Source organism: Heterocephalus glaber, unplaced genomic scaffold (assembly GCF_053883595.1).
Source record: "Heterocephalus glaber isolate CG9 unplaced genomic scaffold, H.glaber_assembly_v1.0 deba00001447, whole genome shotgun sequence".
NCBI lineage: Eukaryota > Metazoa > Chordata > Mammalia > Rodentia > Bathyergidae > Heterocephalus > Heterocephalus glaber.
Genome location: NW_028258299.1, coordinates 6403279 through 6425056, shown reverse-complemented (window position 1 = coordinate 6425056; position 21778 = coordinate 6403279). Strand labels below are relative to the sequence as shown.

Here is a 21778-nt window from a genome sequence, read left to right as displayed (position 1 = left end):
TTACATAGTGAGTTCAAGGTCAGTCTGAACTGTATAGTGAGACCTTGTATCAAAAAAACAACAACAACAAAAAACCTATATAAAAATGTAAAATATACTTGAGGTATTTATTTATAAATAAATAAAAATTAAAAATATAAATAAAAAGGAATGAGGATATAGCTCTGCACTCCCTTAATTCAAACCACACACACACAGAATGGTCACTAGTAAATGATCAGCCAGGCATGGTGGGACACACCTGTAGTCCCAGCTACTCGGGAGGCTGAGGCAAGAGAATGGCTTGAGCCCAGGAATTTGAGAAGAGCCTGAGTAACAGCAACAGCCTTTCTCTAAATAAATAAGACCAATTCTACTATACAATGTAGTGAGTATACAGAGCAGTGGTAATGAACTAGCAATGTTCAGTGTGGATCTCATGATACTGAGTACAACCTTACTCAGAAGCCAGACAAACTTTACATAAAGTTCAAAAACAGTCAAATTAATGTATGGTGATCTAAGTCAAGACAGGGCCACCTTTAGGGGGTTTCAATGGAGATGGAATATGAAGGGCTCCTGAGGTCCCAGTGAAGTCCGATGTCCTGCAGTGCTAGGGATGTCCTGCACATCCCAGGGGAGCAATCGGCTCCTGCGCTGCCCCCCTGCCTGATTTTTAGCAGGGAACTGGCTACACAGTGTGTTCACTCTGAAAACTCCCAAGCTATACACATGGTTTGTATAGTTTCTAGGATATATAAAACAGCGATGCAGCTTAGTGTGAAGGCCCTAGGTTCAATCCTCAGTACAAAAAAAAAATTTATCAATACTAAATGTCTTTCTTTTTTGTTTGTTTGTTTTTGTTTTTGGTACCAGGGATTGAACTTAGGACCTTGCACTTGCAAGGCAGGCGTGGTGCCACTAAGCTAAATCCTGACCCCAGTACTAAATTTCTTGTGTGATGACAGATGGTATGGTGGCTATACAGGGGAGCAACCTCACTCTTATGGAAGACAAGTATTCAAGTATAAAATATCCTGATGCCCGCAACTCACTACAAACCCTTTAAATATACACATGAATGAGAAAAGTCAAGTCAGCAAAACGGGAACAGTGCATCTTGGTGAACTTTTTATGGCAGTTTTTCAGGGTTCTCTGTACTATTCTTCCTACTCTTCTACAGGATAAAAATTTTTCAAAATAAAACCTTTTTTGGGTTGTGGGGGTTTATTGGTTTGTTACTTGCTTGCTTTTGAGCCGGCCTGGCCTTGAACTCGCTATGTAGCCCAGACCCTCCCACTTCAGCCTCCTAGAGTGGGGAAATTACAGGCATGCACCGCCTCACCCAGCTTCAAAATAAAGTTGAAGGGGAAAATATCTCATGGGAACTGCTGTTATTCACCAGTTCAACAGACTTTCCAAGCTCACAGAGAAGGCAACGAACAGTCCCTGAGCACTTGCCGTGACACTCAGGTGCTCCCCACATCTGCCCGCCCAGCCACCCTCACACGGAGCTTAAGCCAGGGTGGCTCCCATCACTCCCACTGAGAGGAGGAAATGGGCGCTCAGAGAGGTGCAGCGTCATGTCCAAGCGCTGCTGAGTGCTGGCCTCCGACCAGAGTCTGTCAGGAGAGAAGGGTGTGCTCTGCCCTCTCTGCGCTCTTCTTGCTCCCCTACTTCTGCGCCCTCAAAATCCAAAATTTACTATGTCCAGTAAAATCACAGCAGATAGGAAATCTACATTCTGCAATAATCCCCAGTGGTCAGCAAGTGTCAGACAATCAGACTGAACAATGCCTCTGCTCTGCACTGGAGACAGAAAAGCTAGGAGGGAGGTAAAGAAATAGGGATAACATTTCCCCTTCCAAGGGCCTACAAAATGTGCCCGCTAAAAGAGACTTTGCTGAGAGACTACCCATGCAAAACAACATTGTAGGGCAAAGAGAACAGGACATGAAGCAACAAATGAAATAGTCTCACAGGTAGACTAAAGACTAGATTTACCATAACCGAAAAACAAGTGTGTCTCTGAAATCTGTAAGTCACCAAGGGAAGCTAGCATAAATGTCACCAAAGAAAGATGGAATAATTGTCAGCACTGAGGGCATTCTGTTATTTTTTTTTATTTTTATTTTTCTGGCACCAGGGATCGAACTCGGGACCTTGCACTTTTGAGGCAGGCAGTGGAACCACTGAGCTAAATCCCCGGCCCAAGGGCATTCTTTTAAATACCAAAGAAAATAACTTCATTAAATTAGCGGTCATCACATAAAAAATCATGCAAACCAGGTGTGGTGGCACCTGCCTGGGATCCCAGCATTCAGAAGGCTGAGGCAGGAGGATCGGCTGGGCCACACAGTAAGTTGAAAGCCAGCCTGAATTACACAACAAGACCCTGTCTCAAAATAATAATGATGATTATTATAATAATAATACAAATTAATGCATTTAATCCTCAGAACAACCCTATAAAAAAGGAACTATTATTCCTATTTTACAGGAAACTGAAGCCAGAAAAATTCAGTAACCTGTCCAAGATCACATGGCTGGTAAGTATGGTGCTAGAATCCTAAGCCAAAGGAGGTAGAAATAGAGTCTATACCTGTAACCATTACTCTACACTGTCTCTTAAGGGGAAGAGAGGGTTGGTTATTCATTCATCTTTTGAAACCAGAGACTGTTACCACAAGGCCAACTAATAAACAGTTTGAGACTGAATACTGGCTCAGCCCTGGTCTAACTCTGTGCAACTCTTCTGACACACAAAGCAGGTTTGGGAGAATTATCCAACCAACAGTCCTTTCAATCCCACTGTTTTGACCAACGAAATGGGAAATCAGGTTGATTAGGACTTGATAATAAAACAACAGGCAAGTGCTAAAGAGACTCGGCTCACTTAAAAAGTCTGCACTTGGGCTGGGGATTGTGTTCCAGCGCCTGCCTTGCAAGGGCAAGGTCCCTAGTTCGATCCCCCGTACCAAAAAAAAAAAAAAAGTCTACACTTGCAGCTCATTGTTAGACAGTGACAGAATCTAGCATGAAGAGGTCAAGTTTTCCCTCGGTTGCCACCATATTCCGATGCAATCTCATCAATAGCAGCTTTGGAAAGGATGGCAAAGAAGAGGAAGAGATAACTATCAAACAAGTGTTGGCCAAGCCCCAGGAAAGGGGCTTAGATCCTTTTCCACATGTACAGAGAAGGTAATTTCCAGAACTAAGGAACCCTTGAGTGTGACAATACCTCCAGGTGGCAAGTTTGCTTTTTCATGTTTTTTTGTTTTTTTGTTTTTTGTTTTTAGTATCCTTCACTCACTGGCACTGGCAAATTAGAGGAATCAGGAACTGAGAGCACTCTCAAATGCAGCCTATTGCCATTCCTAACACCTACCAGTTCAAGAAACCCAGGCACCTGGGCATTTCAGCAAATTAAGTGGGCCAAGGCAAGAAAGGAAGACTCTTCATACATTCCCCAAACTCTCAAATCTCTGACAAGGGAGAAGGCCAGAATCAGTCCTAGTCATCTCCCTGCCTGACAGTCCAGGTGTCTTCTGCCTGAACCACTCACACTGTTTACAGAGGCTGCTCTGGGGAACAACACCTTTAACTGTTCCAACTGCTCCAAGTGCCATTCCTCTAACAGACTTTATGAGTAAGACAGTAATAAACATTAAGTGGTAGTCTTCTGCCTAGGAAGGAAGTGAAATACTAATAAGCTGCAGAAAGCTCTTAATGGTGCTTCAAGGAAGAGGAAAGATGACTGCTAAGGTCCCAGACTGAAATCTTATTTTCTTCCTAGGCCTAATCCTAACTAAATTTTAACATGGATGGCTGACCAGTGGACTCACACATATCTGGGTTGAAATCCAGACTCAACTGGGCACATGATTTGGTGCATGTTACAAATCCCAAGTATGCATTTTTAGGAAATGGGAATGAATAGCCTGTACTTCATAGGGGTTGTAGTGAGCACTAAAGGAGACTGATAAACATAGTTTGTTCTCAGCACGATAGCACTCACGCAGTAAATGTCAGGTCCTTCTCAGCCCCTTTCCCCTCACCCTACTCCAGCTCTGGACTATACACCCCATCAGACACCTCATCATCTCTGCCTTCCGACAGCAGAAACGCAGGCGTTGAAAACACTGGACTTCATGGTCTCCTTACTGGAGGGGCATTTGGCTAAACTGTAGGTGAAAAGCTACAGAGAAGCTCTGGCCAAGAAAACTAAACCAGGGAAGAGAGGATGCATCCTCAGCCACAAGCTTGGTGGCGTCTGTTGTTTACAATGCTTCCTGCCAACGCACTGGGAGAGTCGGAGTACATTTCCAACTTGGCGAAGGAAGCACAAAGGTGACGAAAGTCAAAGAGGCTGGCAAGGGGGCCACTCCTGGAGGCTGGGGCTGGGGGGGAGTAGCGACGCCGAATGAGTCAGGCTCCTCCCCGGAGGGGACAAGCGGGTACGCTCGAGCCTCTCACCACCTCTCCTCTATCAGGGACCTCACAGCTCCAGGCTGGGGACATCATAAGGGCCTTCCACCCTCCCCGCCAAACTCAAGTGATTGGAGGGGCGGGCAGGCGCGGCCGCAGCCTCGGGCTCGGGAATGTGGTTACAGAGGGGTCACCGGGGGAGGGGCCGCGCGGGGAGGACCTGGAGAGGGGCGGGGCCCAAGAGGGGGTGAGAGGTTGCAGCCTAGGCTTGGAAGACTAGGGGTCCCCACCCGGCTCCCAGCCGGACGCCGAGCGGCCCCTCCAGCCTGGGTCCCCGCCGCCGCCCCCGCGGGGCTGTCCCACTCCCCTCACCTGGTTCGGCTGCTCTGCCTGCTCCGAAGACGCCATCTTTCTGAGGCCTGACTAATCTATCGCCGCTGGACGAGATTTCTCCCAAGCGCCCTTGCTCTGGTTTTGCGGCCCAGACTGAAGTAAAAGCAACTGAGCCTGTCGATGAGGGCGGGTTTAGGGCAAAGGCTGGGAAAAGTGTGTCTAGGTCACCTATAGGTCTCTGCTTTACAAGGAAATCCAAAGGAGTCTCTATTCTTTTTTCATAGTTATAGGAATATTATTATTCTCGAATTAAATCTCTGTCGTCCCCATAGTGCAGTGAGCCCATTTATGGTGTATTTAGTAAATGAATGAATGTAAAGAAACTTGGAAACAGATTTTTAGCCATCCACTATAATATTACTGGTGCCTACTCTTTGCCTACTTTGGTAGGCGCTAGAAATAAAAAGACCCAAAAGCCCAGGACCAGCACAATTACAGCACTGCTGGAGATTGAACCTGGTAACTGTGGAAAGGTCTATAGGGAGAACACAAAGGAGTGGGCCTCAGGAGAAGAGTCTTCTATGAACTGTCATGGCTTTATACTGCTTGAATTGTTTCGTTTGTTTTGTTTTGTTTTTGTGGTGCTAGTGATGAAACCAGGCCCTCACTTGTGGTGGGCAAGCTCTGAACTATGGAGCCATGTCCTCAGCCTGAATTGTTAGATTTTAAACTAAAGATGAAACGCTATGATATGAACATTGTGACTATTAGTTCATATTAAAACTGTGCTTTGACCTAATTGGAGTACTCAAATGGATTGCCTTAACGATTCCTCTTACTAAATACCTGATTTCTTCACCCATGTTTGTTTTTGTTTGCTTATGGTACATGGATTGAACCCAAGATGTTCACACTGAGCTATATGTCCAGCCCTTTTTAAATTTTTTATTTATTTTTTGTTTGTTGAGAGGCAAGGTCTTTCTAAATCATTAAATTGCCCAGGCTGGGCTTGAACTTTCAATTCTCCTGCTTCAGCCTCCCAGAGAGCTAGGATTATAGACATATGCTACCACATCCACCACTTTGCTCTTATAGCAAAGACAGGGAGAGAAAACTAACTGGTTGGTCAACATCAGATTACTTCATGTTACCTCATAGTGAAAAAATTAAAGCAGAGGAGCCTTCACAATCATTGAAAGTGGCCAGTTTGAGAAATTGGGCTGTTCTCTCTCTAACTTTGATTTCCAGACATTCAAATAAACAGCTTAGTTTCAACTTGGTGTTATAGAACTTTAGCATGAGTGATTCCTTTTATTTATTTTTTTAGCTGTTCAGTTTTTATTGAACATGTTACAAAATGAGGTTTAGTCAAAAAGACCAAAGCCCATGTCGTCATCAGACTCCTCAGATTCTTCTTTCTTTGCTTCTTCCTTCTTCTCCTCAGCTGGGGCAGCAGCAGTGGAGGGGGCAGGGCCTCCCGAAGGTGCAGCACCAGCTACAGGAGCAGGGCCACCAGCCCCTACATTGCAGATGAGGCTCCCAATGTTGACATTAGCCAGGGCCTTTGCAAATAAACCAGGCCAAAAAGGTTCAACATTAACACCAGCCGCTTTAATGAGGACATTGATCTTATCCTCCGTGATTGTCACCTCGTCATCGTGCAGGATAAGGGCAGAGTAGATGCAGGTGAGCTCGGAGACGGAGGCCATGGTGCGGGCTGCAGGGCACAGTGCTAATCGTCAAATAAAGTGAGAGCCTCACCTCAACCCAGCCTTAGCTCCCTCGGAAGAAGCAAGCACCTTGGCAGCAGGTGAGGAAAGGGCGATTCCTTTTATTTTTATAATGGAGATGGAACACACTGAGCTCTCAATCTTGTTTTTTTGTTGTTGTTTTTTAATTGAGACAAGGTCTGTTAAGTAGTTCAGGCTGGCCTCTAACTTGTAGCAATCCTCCTGCCTCAGCCTCCCCAGTGTGGGGATTATAAGTGTGTGCCACCACACCTGGCTTCCATCATGCTTTTTGTTTTTTGGTACCAGGGATTGAACTCAGGACCTTGTTTGCGCTTGCAAGGCAGGCAGCGGCACCACTGAGCTAAATCCCCAGCCCCTCCATCATGATTTTTAACCAAGTCAAGGAGGCTAATGCAGAAGCTTAGTCCAAAGCAGTGGCCTGATTTGTTCTATCTTGTTGAAATAGAGTCATGCTATGTATTTCAGGCAGGCCTTGAACTCACTATGTAGCACAGGAGGGCCTTGAACTCTCAGCAATCCTCCTGCCTCAGCTTCTGGAGAGCTGGGATTACAGCTATGTGCCACTACAGCCAGTGTTGAAATTGTATTTAACAGCCTATTGACGTATTTAAGCATTTTATTCCAAGCCCCTAACTTAATTTGCATCGGTGAAACAGTGGATAAAATGGGAAATCTTATGCTACTGCTTTTTCCTTTCTTACACTATTTTGTTACATCTTCAGCAACACTGAAAACCACACTCTTCAGGTTTTAAAAATGAGCCTGTAGGTTGGGAGAGTTTACAGATAGACCTTTCCAGATTGGAAAGGAAAAACCAATAAACTATGTATACTGGGAGACTTTTATGTATTAGTATTATGCATCTACTTATGCACAGAAGGGTGCTCCGAACATTCAAGGATGTATACTTTGAAATGCAATATGAACCCTTACTGACTAGATTTTAAACATTCGCTTAAACAGGGCTAAGATGTAGCTCAGTAGTAGACCACTTGTTTACTGTGTATAGGGCCCATAGCACCACCTAAAAACAAAAAAGTAAGCTACTCTTTGGCTGTATTCCCTCAAGCTAAAGTAGGATTTGAACAGACTACAGCTCCCAGCATGCCCTGTGCCTCACGTGATTAATAGCAGCTAGAACTACATCTCCCGGCGTCCCTCAGTCTCTCGCATGATTGGCTACTACGGGAACTACATCTCCCGGCAGGCTTCGGGTGGGAGTGAGTCGGAGGAGCCACCTGTCCAGTTCGTCTCAGCTTCCCGGAGTTACTCAGGTCCCACCTTGAAGAGGATGGAGGTGACCGGGGGTGCCGGTGTTGCGGACCCCGGCGAGATCCGGCCTCTGAAGCCTTGTTTAGTGCGTCGCAACCACAGCCGCGAACAGCACGGCGTGGCGGCCTCTTCCGTCGAAGAGCTGAGGAACAAGGGTTAGCACTGGTCCGGGACCTGGGCGGGGGCTGAGAGCCTGGTGGATGCGGATGTTTAGCTGGAGCAAGGCGAGGTCGGTGAAGGTGACTTGGGGTTTCTTATAGCTCAAGTAGAGCCTTGGGACGGAAATGGCCCATGTGGGCATAGCGAGTAACAGATTCCAGGCGCTGTAACTCATCTTGTATTAGACTCGTAGTCGGGGGAAAGGTAGGCAGAAAGTAATGTGCAAACGACGTCGGATTGGACTTAGGTGACTCGCCTAAAGTGACTTACGCTTTGGACCAACCCGAGCCTAGAGTATTCCTGCCACTCGGCTTACAAAGTAATAGTGGGGGCGGATTTTCACTGTCGCCTCCGACTAGTACTTGTGCTATAAAGGAAGGTGCTAATGACCGTCCCAGTGGGGTCTGCAGGAGGACAAAGTTATACTGCTTGCCCTTGCGACTTAACCATCTCTGAGCCCGTAGTTTTCTCATCAGCAAAGTGGCAAAGTTTCCAGCCCCGCTGCAGAAGAGCATTCGGACTCTCAAATGGGATAAGATTTTCATATGATTTACAAACTTTATTAGCCTATAGCGCCAAATTATTTATCCAAAGAAGTTCAGCCGGTTTGTGTGAGCCAGCCCCAGTCATATAGTAGGTGTGTCAGGATGCTAAGCCCCAGCTATCTTACAGAAGATGTGGGACCCAGCAATGCCAAAGCACTGTAAAATGCTTTGATGACATGGCTTTTGCCACACTGATGTTTACATATTTGCTCCTGGCATTAGGCTACTTCAATTTTAGTGCCACTTTGTGCACTGGTTGGAGGTACTTGACACACAGGCTTTTGTTCTCTGCAGCTGGGCTTTGAGAGGCTCACTGTTCTATTTTGGGTGATAGCATTTCGGGAAGATATTTGTAGTCTCTTGACCTTTTCTTCTTAAATCCAGTCTCATTAGCATTTTAAGGCATTGCCATCATTCGAGATGGTATAGAAAGAAACCCTTTTGCCTATGATAATAAAAATAAAAATCTAATTATACAAGCATCTGCTTCTCATATTTTCTATGGCTGCTATAACTTAAGGGATGATGCTACAAAAACCAAAAAGCATTTTCTTCTCTTTTTTTTGGCATTTGACACAGGAGAATTTTTATTTTGCAATACTAGAGGTGAAACTCAGACACATAAGAGAATTTAGATGACTGAATAAAATTATGCTGAATAAATAAATGACAGACTCACCAAACCAAGTTCTGGTTAGTTATTCATTCACGTCAAGACTTGAATGCCTCCTATCTGTGGGTGTGGAATACCTGTAGGAAACACATTTTCAGGAGCCAGACTGGGTTTAAATCGCAGCTCTACCGCTTACTGTGTGATGTGTGATCTTGGACAGATTGCTTAACCTTTCTGAGCCTTGAATTTGTTGTCTGTAAAATGGGAATAAAAGTAGGACCTACCTTATAGGATTAATACTGTGTATGAAAAGCACTGAAAATAGTACCAGGCGCATAGAGTTACATTAGCGCTTATAGTTACAACTGTTACTGTGATTGTTATTATCTACCAAGAATTCTGCTCAGGTCTGGGGGCTTGCATATTGAGAATACTGGAACAGGATGTAATTTCCTTATGGATATTTGTCAGTTGCTAAATATTTTCCTCTTCTCAGCCTGTGACATTCTGACCATTGACAAGTCCCTAACACCAGTCACCCTGGTCCTAGCAGAGGATGGCACCATAGTTGATGATGATGACTACTTCCTGTGTCTCCCTTCCAACACTAAGTTTGTGGCCTTGGCTAGTAACGAGAAGTGGACATACAGCAATTCAGGTAAGAAACTGGCCATATGTACAACATCCATCATGGTTAATTTTACTGCACAGCAACTGATTGCTATTTGGCTGGGGGTTTTTTTGGGTTTTTTGTTTTTGGTACCAGAGATCGAACTCAGGACCTTGCGCTTTTGAGGCAGGCGTGGTGCCACTGAGCTAAATCCCAGGCCCTTGTCTGGCTGTTTAAGCATTTATGCAGTGAGTATTTACCTGAAAACCTATCTACCAGATGTGGGTGCTAAGTCCTGGAGATAAACATAAAAGAGACCTAGGTCTGACAGCAGCTAAAATGAACCACAAAAGGTCAATGTGAGCTCCTGAAGTCAGGCTGCTGGGGTCTGAACCTGGCTTTGCCATTTACTAACCAGGTAGTAAGTCCGGGCAAATTATATAACGTCTTGGTGCCTTACTGTCATAACAGTGACAATACCTGCCTCCTAGGATCCCTGTAAGGATAATACAGTACATGTCAAACCAGAGCTTCTCAACAGTATTGTTGACATTTTGGGCTAGAAAATTCTTTCATAGAGAGGCTGTTCTGTGCATGGTGGGGCGCTGAGCAACATCCCTGGCCTGTTCCCACTAGATGCTGGTAGCAACCCCCGACCCAACTGTGACAACCAAGAATGTCTCCAGACATCATGTTTAGATCTTAACCTGACAGTGAGGCTCAGTAAATATTAGCTTTTCACTAGATCGTCATCACTGGAGATAGAAGGGCAACTAATATTGATGAGCAAGGATTAAAGAGCTAAACAAGTGTCTCCAAGAAAGTCTGTGCTCCTCAATTGAGGAAGTCAGCCTTCAGCAGTGGCTGGACAAGCCACCTGTGTGTTTGGGTCCAAGGGACAGCAAGTGATCTTCCATCTCAAAGTGGGACCAATCCCCTCCCACAGGAGAAGGCCTAGTGACAATGAATGTTTTCACATATGGAAACAGAACACACCTAGACACACAAAAATTAACCAAAAGCAAGTCTGGTAGGATCCTGGCTTCATCTGTGACCATATACTGGGGCTAAGTGGCTTCTCTTCATAGATGAACACAAAAAAATTGGAGGAAGGGGAACCACTACAGCCCTGTAAGGGGCCTGGCTTTCCTGTGATTCCTTGAGAGAAGGTGCCCACTTCCCCATTAGAATTGTCCCGAATGGGCTGTCAGAAGGGCTCAGACATCCTTGAGAGGAGGTGGGAACAGGACCAGAAGTCACTGTGAGACTGACACTTTCTCCTATGTATTAGATGGAGGCACAGCTTGGATTTCCCAAGAGTCCTTTGACGTAGATGAAACAGACAGCGGGGCAGGGGTGAAGTGGAAGAATGTGGCCAGGCAGCTGAAAGAAGATCTGTCCAGCATCATCCTGCTGTCAGAGGAGGAGCTCCAGGTAAGCCCATCCACAGCCTGCAGCAGCACTCAGCCTGGCAGCCCCAGCACCTGCTTGGCTTCCATACCTCTCACCATGGTAATTGTTTCTGTTTTCTTTTGCCGTATTGGGGATTGAACCCAAGCCTACGCACTGAACTACATCCCCAGCCATTTTTTGTTTTGTTTTGCTTTGTTTCTTTCATTTTGAGACAGGGTGAAGTTGCCCAAACTTACAATCCTCCTGCCTCAGCCTCCCATAATGCTGGTGGGATTACAGGTGTGCACCACCACGCTGTGCTTATTTCTTTCCTTTCTTAATTCCTAATTCGCCCCTCCCCATGCATAGGGTATCAAACCCAGGGCCTTGTGCATGGCAGACAATACCCCCAACGGTTCTTTTTTGTTCATTTGTTTTGGTGGTGGGACTGGGGATTGAAGCCAGAGCCTTGGCACTAAGCTACATCCCCATCGAACTCAGGACCTTCTGCCTGTGAGGCAGGCATGGTGCCACTGAGCTAAATACCTGGCCCTTTTTAAATTTAATACTGTCATGCTAAGTCACTCATTTGCTTAGGCTGGGCTCAAACTTGTGATCACCCTGCTTCAGCCTCCTAGAATGCAGGGATTATAAGCCTGCACCACCAGGCCCAGCTTCATTTTTAAATAATTCTTACATTACAGCTAAATCTTCATTTTATGGCCCTGTTTTCTGCTCTCACTGTGCATCAGAATTACCTGTGGATTTTTTTTCTTAAATATAGATGTCCAGGGGCCAAGGATTTAACTCAGTGATTCCACCGCCTGCCTCGCAAATGGAAGGTCCCAAGTTCCATCCCCGGTACCAAAAAACCCCCCAGACATCCAGGCCCCAATAAGCTCTGGGAGCTGGGGGTGTGCTGCTAGCAAATGTGGAGTTGGAGTGGTTAGTTCAAATCCCAGCTCTGTCATTGCAACTTTGAGGCAGTGCCTCAGCTTCTCTGCTTACATTTATTTCCTCTCCAGCAGAATTGGGATAAAAGTGTTATGTTTTTATTCAAAATGCATTGACTGAAGCCCTGCCCTGTGCCGCAGCCTGAGGCTGTGGTAGTGAACAAGCCAGGCACAGTTTGCTCGCCAAAATAGAGTTCTAATGAAGGAAGGCAGACAGCAGGAAAGCATACAGGGACCCAGTGCATGCCTGTAATCCTGGGACTCAGGAGGCTGAGACAGGAGGATCACCACAAGTTCCAGGCCAGCTGGACAACATAGTGAGTTCAAGGCCCGCTTGAACTACATAGCAAGACCTTGACTGAAAAAGAAAAAGAGAAAGCTTATAGACAGGGTGGCGTGGCTGATGGTGCTGGGGCTACTCTTGGCTGAGGGGTGAGGAAGACCTCTTTAAGGAAGTGACTTTTGCATTATATTTTAAATTTACGCGCTTATTTTTAATAAGTAATACGAATATTTTCACATGGTTCATATCCAAGAGGTACAGAAAAACACACAGTAGCCAAAAAGTAAAAACAACCCCCATGTCTACACACAATGACTGGGTAAGGAAAATGTGGTGAATCAGAACTCTTAAGGGCTAGGGATTTAGCTCAGTGGCACCGCATCTGCCTGGCAAGCACAAGGTCCTGAGTTTGATTCCCAGTACCAGGGACAAAAAAACCAGGACTCTTAAATGTCCTTTGCCTCTACAAAGGAGTGGACTGTTGACTCGGTCACAAGGTCCATGAGCCTGGAAGACAGTGAAGGAAGCCAGGGGAAGCAAAGGGCACAGAGTCTGAGATAGCATTAATGGCCAGAGTATGCAGACCCATAGAGAGAGAAAGTAAAAGCAAGGTGTGGTGGTGCACACCTGTCGTCCCAACTACAGGGGAGGCTGAGGCAGGAGGATTGCAAGTTCAAGGCCAGCCTGGGTAACTTAGCAAGAACCTGCCTAAAGAAATGGGAAGAAAGTGTTCCAATGGGAAGGGGAACAAGGGATGAGGGAGGGAGGGAGGAAGGAAGCTCGAGAAAAAAGTGAAAATAGAAGGAAAAATGAAAACAAGGCTTCTGTACGTAGGGAGGGGAGGGGCCTTGAGGGGGAGAATGCAATAAAATTAAAATAAAATTTATTTTTTTAAAAAAAAACCTGCCTAAAAATAAAAACAGAAAGAGCTAGAGGGGCTGGGATGTAGCTCAGTAATGGCACACTTGCCTGGTGTATGAGAAGCTCTGGGTTGCACTCTCAGTAGGGGGAGGCAGAGAGTGGATTAATGATTGTGTGGGATGGGAGTGACTGCTAATGGCTTTCTTTCAAGGGTGGTGATGAAAATGCTGTGACTGAACCCAGGCCCTACACTTGCTGAACGTGTGCCGTATCACTGGAGCCACACCCTATTACCTGAGCTACACCCCAGCCAGTCATAGATCAAATGTCCTAAAACCCACTGAATGGGTGAAGGGAGAGAAAGCTGGTGAGCAGAAGAGACTCAGAGGAAAGTCAGCCCCGCCCTGGCGTGAGGGTCTCCCTCCTTGGAGACAGCTGGCCAGCAGTGTCCAGAGCTGGATGGAGATATGTGTTGCAGACAGACAAGCCTGCATAGATCTTGCCCTTCCCTGTTTTATGCAAGTGGCACCTCTGCGCCCTGTTTATAAGTGAATACTTGGAAGTCTTCCCAGGGTGGCATAGCAAAGGCGTCTTCATTCCTGTCCCCAGTGCAGGGACGCCCCGTGCTGTGTTTGCAGAGCACCTGAGCACACCGGGTATTTGGGTTCTCATCGTCTCCCCACACCAGGCAGTGCCACTGAAGCTCAACCCCAAGGGTATTGGACAAAGGCCATGCCAGGATAGCAGCGATTTGTCCCAGCCTGGGCCCTGACGAATGGGCTCTAGCGGGAAGGGTAGGAGCCCAACGAAAGCTGAGGCTGGCCACCCACAGGATGAAAGAAAGCAGGGCCAGAGAAGGCTGAGGGCTTTGGGGACAGAGGAAGGGAGGGGAGGCACATGAGCTCATCTGCACAGGCTACAGGGATTAGCACAAGATTGTGGTTCTCGGGAAGGCCCTTAGCCTCTCACCTCATTTTCCTCACCTGTGAAATGGGACTTCCTTATGGGATCCGTGCCTCTTAAATTTTGAACCTTGTGGGCCAGGGATGTAGCTTAGTGGTGCCTGCACCTGCCTCACAAGCAAAAGGTCCTGAGTTCAATCCCCAGTACCAAAAAAAAGGTTTTTTTGAACTTTGTGCATATACTAATCTTAGTTCAAAAATTGATATAATGCAATCTAAAAATAACGTTTCCTCCTCAGAGAGGCCATTCCTAACCTAGTACTCAAAAAATACAAGCTCTTGGGCCGGGGATTTAGCTCAGTGGAGCCGAGCCTGCCTCGAAAGCACAAGGTCCTAAGTTTGATACCCAGTACCAGAAAATATTAAAAAAAAAAAAAAAAAAAAATATATATATATATATATATATATATATATGTATATATGTGTGTGTTCTTCCCACACATCATGGTACAGGCTTGTAATCCCAGCTACTCAAGAGGCTGAGGCAGGCTTGCCAAGTTCCACCCCAGCCTGGGCACCGTAGCAACATAGCGAGACCTTGTCTCAAAACAAAAAACTTTACAAAGGCTGGGGATGCAGCTAGAAGTGAAGGCCTGGGTCCAATCCACTGTACCACTAAATAAATGAATAACTACTGGGCTTTGATTTGTTGCCAGTGGGGCAGCGAGGCGGCGAGGCCCCATGGCCCTGTGGCCTGGTTTTATCAGTTCCCCACTTCCGCACTGGAAGCAGCCACGGGGCGTGTTGGAACGGCTCTTGGGTCCTCAGTGCCGCTGTATATATGCCTCAGGTGCTCACTGGCGTGCCATCTTCAGACCTGGCGCAGGAGCTGTGCCAGACCCATGCCGCCGCTCAGGGGCTCCAGAACACGCTGCAGCGGGTGCTCGACCAGCGAGAGGAGGCCCGGCAGTCCAGACAGCTCCTGGAGCTTTACCTGCGGGCTCTGGACAAGAAGGACGGCGTCTTGTCAAGGCCGGAAGGTAGGACATCCCCAGGGTTGCTCAGAGGAGGAGGCAGCGCCCTTGGGAGACGCCTGTCTACAGGCAGCCCACCTGGGGGAGCCATTTCTCTCTCCCAGCACTGGCTCTGCCCGAAGTTGCAGAGCTCACTGACCTCTCTCACATCCGCTCTGCAGAGTCCAAAGCTGCCTTTGGGGAAGAGGTGGATGCAGTTGACACAGGCATCGACAGAGAGAGCACCTCCAAAATCGCGCTTAGGAGCCAGGTCCTCTCGGCGCTGCAGGAGAAGCCCGCTCCAGAGCTGAGCTTGTGTAGTCAAGATCTGGAGGTGGGCGAGGACCAGGGACACTGAGCCGCAGAGTGCCCTGCCCTGGAGGTATAGGGGACCATGCAGAGCTCACCTGGGCTCCCTGCTCACCTCTGCAGAGCTGTAATCAGAGCTGCCCGTTTGCCTGCTGTACACCATAGCGTCTGCAAACGCCTCACTTACTCTTAACCAAAGTAGCTTTAAAAAGAAAATAGGATCCCCGGTACCCAAAAAAAAGAAAATAGATGCACTCCCCCAGATCATTATTTTCTGGTCCAAAGTCGGTCACAACAGGCAGGAACAGCAGGGCTCAAGCTTCCAGATGGCTTCCAGTTTGAGGGGTCAAAGAGCCCGCTGGCAGGTAGGGTGGGGCACACCTGTCATCCCAGGACTGGCTACATAGTGAGTTCAAGGCCAGCCTCAGCTATGTCGTGAGACTGTTTCTAACAAACCGCCACAGCCAGCCGTGAAGCTGTAGAGCCACACAGGAGAAGGTGACTCGAGGGCACCCTTCCACCTGGCTAAGGCCAGGCCACAGGAGGCCTGACAAAGGGAGCCATGAAGGGGAGGTGCTTCTTATCCATTGTCCTTGTCCTCTTCCTCTTCCCAGATACTCCCTGTTTAGTTCCTTTAGGGAAGGAAATTGTGTTACTTGAGCTTGGCTCAACTTCCTGTTGTTGTTGAATGGTAAGAAAAGACACCTAACTGTGTCCCGGGAAAGAAGCCTGGCGAGTCAGAGCAGAGGCACATCACGTCCTGTGCCCTGGTCTCGCTCCCCTCCAAACTGAGGCGCAGGACAGGAGGGCAGAAGCGGCGCTTCTCAGGGGCTCTTGTTCTTGCTGCAGTTGGTCACCAAGGAGGACCCCCAAGCCCTGGCCTCTGCTCTGAACTGGGACATAAAGAAGACAGAAGCGGCTCAGCAGGCCTGCGCCCAGGAGCTCGCCCGGCGCCTGCAGCAGACCCAGAGCTTGCGTTCGCTCAGGACTCTGTCAGCCAGGAGGAACTCCCTGCCCAGAGGATCGCAGGGAGCTAAACGAGCCAAGCAAGGCCCCACCTAGCTGCAGCCGGAAGACACAGGGAGACCCACAGCCTCGTTTTCTGCTGCCAGTAAATACCTTCAGCCCGGTTATATGCTCATACCTACAGGCTGCTCTGCCCCTGCCTCCAGCTTGTTCTGTTGGCACCAGCTAGAAGCCTGCCTTATACCCCTCCAGAAAGGCTGTTCCAGAGCTCTGCACACCCTCGTCCTCCTCTGTCTTTTTTTGGGGGGTGAGATCTTGCTATATAACCCAGGCTGGGCTGGAACTCACAGCGATCCTCCTGCCTCAGCCTCCTGAGTGCTGGAATTACAGGCATCTGCCACCACACCTGGCTTCATCTGCCCATTTTGAATGATGTAAGTCCACCAACTCTATGAACAGTTTTGTGGGGTTTTTTTGGTACTGGGGATAGAACTCGAGGCAGGTGGCAGAACCACTGAGCCAAATCCCCGGCCTGGACAGTACGTTTTTGTTTATTTTTTTTGAAACAAGGTCTCACCATGTAGTTCAGACTAGCCTTGAACTCACTTTAGCCTAGGCTGGCCTCGAACTTGCAGCACTCTTCCTGTCTCAGCCTCCTGAGTGCTGGGATTACAGGTATGCACCACCACACCTGGCTCCGTGTACTGTTCTTATGTTCTCTGTTTAAAAGTACTTGTTAGAGGACCGGGGATTTAGCTTAGTAGTTCCACTGCCTGCCTCACAAGCACAAGGACCTGAGTTTGATCCCCGGTACCAAAAAAAAAAAAAAAGTACTTGTTAGAGGACCCGGGATTTAGCTCAGTGCCACCGTGACTGCCTCAAAAGTGTAAGGTCCTGAGTTCTATCCCTGGTACCAAAAAAATAAAAAAATTCAAGTACTTATTGGAGCTAGACATGGTAGCACACACCTGTAATCCCAGCACTCAAGAGGCTGAGGCAGGAAGATTGAAAGGCTAGCTTGTGCAGTTTTGCAAGACCCTCTCAAAATTTTAAAAAATATATTATCTGGGTGTGGTGGCACAAGTCTGTAGAGTTCAAGGCCAGCATGGGCGATATACTGAGTTCAAAACCAGCTTTAGCTACATACCAAGACCCTGTCTCAATAAGTAAATAAACTAATAATAAGTAAATGAGGGCTGGGAATATAGCTCAGTGCAAAGGCCCTGTGTTCAGTCCACAGTCTGCCAAAAATAAAAAGCACTTGTCAGGCCTGGCAATGTAGCTTAGTGGTAGGGCACAGAGTTAGCATGCATGAGGCCCCCAGGTTCAATCCTCAGCACCCAAAAGATAAAAAGTAAATACATGAAAGAACTGGTCAAGTGCAATGAAAAGAAACTGTCATATTTGGAATATTCATGTCCTTGTTCTGTAGCCAGCACTGCAGAATCTCAGACACAAATGGTGTAGGGAAGGTGGCTAATGGGATGTGATGACAGCCACAAACTTGTTCCTCAAGTTAATGAATATTTTTCTTTGTTTGCTTAAAGGCACATATTAATTTTGCAGACCACAGGGACTTGGAGAGTCTAATTCATCATTTCTAATATCTGACTCAGTATTATGAAATTATATCTGGTGCCACTGTGAAACTCTTCAGTTTTCTAATATGTTTTATCAGCGGGGGTAGAAGCAGTCACAAAGTGGTTTGTGTGTTGTATCTGCAAGTCTGGCTGTGCCGTGCAGAGCACCTCCGGTTTGCACACCCCATTTCTGTACACACCTGTTCTGCGGGTTTTGTAATCTGCCATACAGCATCCTTGCAGGAAAAGGGCGGTCGTTAATCATTGACTTATTTGACTTTTTTTTTTAATGTGTTCTTAGTGCACAGCAGAATGCAGTAGAGAGCTACATAGGCCAGTTCTGTACATCTCTTGTTTTTCAAGACGGGGTCTCACTCTGTAGCCCAGGCTGGCCTTTAACACCAGGCAATCCTCCTGCCTCAGCCTCTCGAGTGCTGGGAACACAAGCGTGCACCGCCACACCCGGCTCACATTTGTTCTTGGTGCTGGGGATGAAACCCTGGCCCCACACATGCTAAGCAGGGGCTTTACCCACCAAGCTGGACCTCAACCGCACCTTGGATCAGTTTTCTTTTTGTCTTTTGGTTTTTGTTTTTTGTTTCCCCAATACAGGGGATTGAATTCAGGACCTTGCGCTTGCCAGGCAGGTGTGGTGCTGCTGAGCTACATCCCCAGCCCCATCGGCCAGTTCTTAAACCAAGAAATGTTAACAGTCCTGGGGAGGGGAGGATGCAGAAGACAGCTGAACAGAACAACAAAGAATCGTTTCTTTCTGTGATCTTCCGGGCAGGCTCAGATCTATTGGGCTTCCTCACACCACTGGATCTCATTAGCCCTTGCATTCGCCTTTTTACAGCTTGTCTTGTAAGACCTCCTTAATTAGCCTTAAATAAACGCCAGAGCTTGTATTTGAAAAGCACTGATTCAGTACCCCAAGTTTAACACTTCAGAAGACAAGACAGGAAGATCCCAGCAAGACGGCGCTGTGTGAGTGGACGGGCCAAGGGGCTCTGAAGCTGTCAGATGCTCGCACGAACATCACATTGCCTGGGGCTCACGGGCTGGCAGGTGTGTTGTGACTGTCACTCAGGTACCACAGGCAGCACTGCCACTGGTAACTGATCCCCTCCCCCCGCAAGTGAGCTGAACAGAATTCATCTATTCTTGGTTGTAGCAGAGCACACAATCCTAGAAAACCCAGAGTAGCTGGGGATTTAGCTCAGTGGCACCGTGACTGCCTCACAAGCACAAGGTCCTGAGTTTGATCCCCAATACTGAAAAAAAAAAAAAAAAAACCAGGGTACTTTAAAACTGAAGAAAAAGCCAGGTGTGGCGGTGCGAGCCTGTAATCCTAGCGCTTGGGAGGCTGAGCCAGGAAGATGGCCACAAGTTTGAGGCCAGTGGGAACAACACAGTGAGACCCTGTCTTGAAAAAGAAATACTGAAGGGAAACACCCTTGTGTTTCTGTATAAAGTAGGAGTAGGCTCCAGGCTAAGGTGATTTTGAACAGGTTTGTATCCATGTGACAGCCCAGCAGGATGACCCAAAGTCACGCAGGAGGCTGTTTCATACCTGTAGATGCTCAGGAGGCTGAGGCAGGAAGATGATGAGCCCAGAAAAGTAATGCCCACAAAGCACTTTTGCCAGCTCACACCACGCAGGAGCCTCAGAAGCAGATGTGTAGCTGGGCTCATCTCCCCTTCTGTCCTCAGCAACTGGGGCTCCGTGAGGTCCCATGACTTCCTCACATCACAAAGGATATAGCAAGTTCAAGGCCAGCCTGAACTACACGGTGAGACCCTGTCTCAACAAAAATGGGCCGGACATTTAGCTCAGTGGTTCCACCACCTGCCTCACAAGTGCAAGGTCCCAAGTTCGATTCCTGGTACCAAAAAAAAAAAAAAAACGGAGCCTGAGTTCAAGGTCAGCCTGGGCTACAGAGGGAGACCCTCTCTCAGAAAAGAAAGGGCCGGGGATGTAGCTCAGTGGTTCCACTGCCTGCCAAATCCTGAGTTCATATCCCCAGCACCACATTTTAAAAGAGGTAAATGAGGTACTAGGTGGAGAAGAGCACAGTACTGTACCTGACACCCCGGGTGAGGAGAAAGGTCCCTTTCCTTCCCTGGGTGGGCAGGGCAGCAAATCAGTGAGCCTACAGGCTGCAGGGCGCAGGCCTTGGTCTGCACACTCCCTCCCTGAGGTGTAGTGGGGGCGAGTCACACTCAGGCTGGCCCTGCCAGCGGTCACCTTCCCAGCCACACTCCCGCCGGCTTTGTAGGACAGAGATGCAGCAGGCAGTGTGTCTAAAAATAGCTTTGAGCAAGGGCGCGGGGCCTGATGTTATCCAGGTAGGAGAAAAGAATGTCAAAGAAAGCAGCTGGGACTAATGAACTCCCCATTAGCTGTGTTCCATTTCAACTGAGTCAGATGTCGGTCCCCATTAGGCAGTTGGCTTAGACAGGAGCTGTGCTAATTACCACTTACCAGCCCTTAATTTCTGGGTAAAAGCAAGAAGGAAAAACTAATGGATTTTTCATTTTCCACAGAGAAAGGAATAAAATAATAGTATGTGTTTAAAAATGTGTTAATTACAAGAATTATTAATGTGCCTTTACTCACCAGATTGTCTGGCTGCTTAATTTCCTAATTAGCTATTCAATTTTTTTCCCTTCAGTTCATATCCGTTTTATTTTGGCTGAATTTATGCTACTTTAGGGTTTGCTGTTGTTTGTTTGAGACAGTGTCTTGCTATGTAGCCCAGGCTGGCCTGGAACTGCTGTGATCCTCCTGCCTCAGCCTCTGGAGTGCTGAGATTGTAGGTGTATGCAACCAGCCCGGCTAAGGTTTTTTTGAACTTTGTTATTTTGTTTTGGGGGGGGGTTGGGTACCGGGGATCGAACTTGGGACCTTGCGCTTGCAAGGCAGGCGCCCGAACCACTGAGCTAAATCCCCGGCCCTGAACTTTGGAAGTGATGCAGTCTGAATACCCCTGAACTGCAGGAACTCTGCCCACGGCATGCTAGTGAGTCTTTCAACCTGTGTGGAAACCTGCAGTGGCCGAGCATGGTGATGCACACCTGTAATCCCACCAATTGGGAGGCTGAGGCAGGAGGATCACCATGAGTTGGAAGCCAGCCTGGGGTACATAATGAGACCTTGTCTCAAAAAACAAAAAAACCTTAAATGAAAGCAAGGGGCTCCCCACACTCGGATCATGCTACACATTCAGATTGAGGAAACTTAGAGTCCGCAGTTTGCTCAAATCGATCTGACGCCGCTGGTATGATTCCAACAGCTCACTGCACCCGGACTGGGTCTCCTTTGGGGTTTCTCAACACTGTTGCAGAAACTGTCACCAAAAAAGTCAAACTTTTCATCAGCGTGTAATTATTTTAATAACATAAACTTTTTGTTCACATTACTGGGAATAGAACTCAAGACCTTTGTACTAAGCTACATCCTCAGCCCTTTTTGTTGTTTTTTTGAGGGAGGAGGGGGTTTGGTTTGGTTTTGGTTTTTTGAGACAAGTTCGCACCATGAAGTTCAGGCTGGCCTTGAACTCACAGCAATCCTGGCTCAGCCTGCCATGGTGCTGGGATGACAGATGAGTGCCACCTTAATTTAAGACAGGATCTCAAGAAGTTTCTAAATTGCCCAGGCTGGGCTTGCAGACCTCTTCCTCAGCCTGCCACAGAACTGAAGTGACAGGCGTGCGCCACCATGCCCAGCTAAATGACAGATTTTACTACCAGGATGAGGAGTTCAAAACAGTGGGCTGTTTGGGTGGTCTTTGCCTCTTCCTCTTCTTTTCAATATTTAGATGGTTTT

At 47.4% G+C, this 21778-nt stretch overlaps 2 protein-coding genes and 1 pseudogene across 7 annotated transcripts in view; 1 reads left to right on the top strand and 2 right to left on the bottom strand.

The window, feature by feature from the left end:
* Window positions 1–4909, bottom strand: part of Pex14 (peroxisomal biogenesis factor 14) — a 137297-nt gene extending 132388 nt beyond the window's left edge. For all 4 annotated transcript variants that reach the window (XM_004863598.3, XM_004863600.3, XM_021243405.2 and 1 more), the window contains exon 1: window positions 4780–4909. In XM_004863598.3, the coding sequence (XP_004863655.1) occupies window positions 4780–4815 (36 nt within the window). In that variant the 5' untranslated portion in view covers window positions 4816–4909. The remainder of the gene's footprint in view (window positions 1–4779) is intronic.
* A 1140-nt stretch (window positions 4910–6049) lies between these two features.
* On the bottom strand, window positions 6050–6449 carry LOC101701335 (large ribosomal subunit protein P1 pseudogene; annotated as a pseudogene).
* On the top strand, window positions 6411–18865 carry Dffa (DNA fragmentation factor subunit alpha). Of its 3 annotated transcripts, none has more exons than XM_004863602.3 (7): window positions 6411–6550; window positions 7699–7918; window positions 9577–9738; window positions 10982–11124; window positions 14932–15121; window positions 15277–15428; window positions 16253–18865. In XM_004863602.3, exons 2-7 carry the CDS (start codon window positions 7783–7785, stop codon window positions 16463–16465), a joined length of 996 nt encoding a protein of 331 aa, XP_004863659.1. In that variant the 5' UTR covers window positions 6411–6550; window positions 7699–7782; the 3' UTR covers window positions 16466–18865. The 3 variants fall into 3 exon arrangements, with proteins under 3 accessions (XP_004863659.1, XP_087070586.1, XP_004863660.1); XM_087214460.1 differs by having other exon boundaries at window positions 15277–15476; window positions 16253–16404; XM_004863603.3 differs by lacking the exon at window positions 15277–15428.
* Window positions 18866–21778: the final 2913 nt, after the last annotated feature.

Coding starts and splice junctions, on each gene's coding strand:
- Dffa (XM_004863602.3), top strand. CDS start 7,783: ATGGAGGTGACCGGGGGTGCCGGTGTTGCGGACCCCGGCGAGATCCGG. Junction 9,739..10,981: donor GTGGACATACAGCAATTCAG/GTAAGAAACTGG, acceptor CCTATGTATTAG/ATGGAGGCACAGCTTGGATT. Junction 15,429..16,252: donor TGTGTAGTCAAGATCTGGAG/GTGGGCGAGGAC, acceptor TTCTTGCTGCAG/TTGGTCACCAAGGAGGACCC.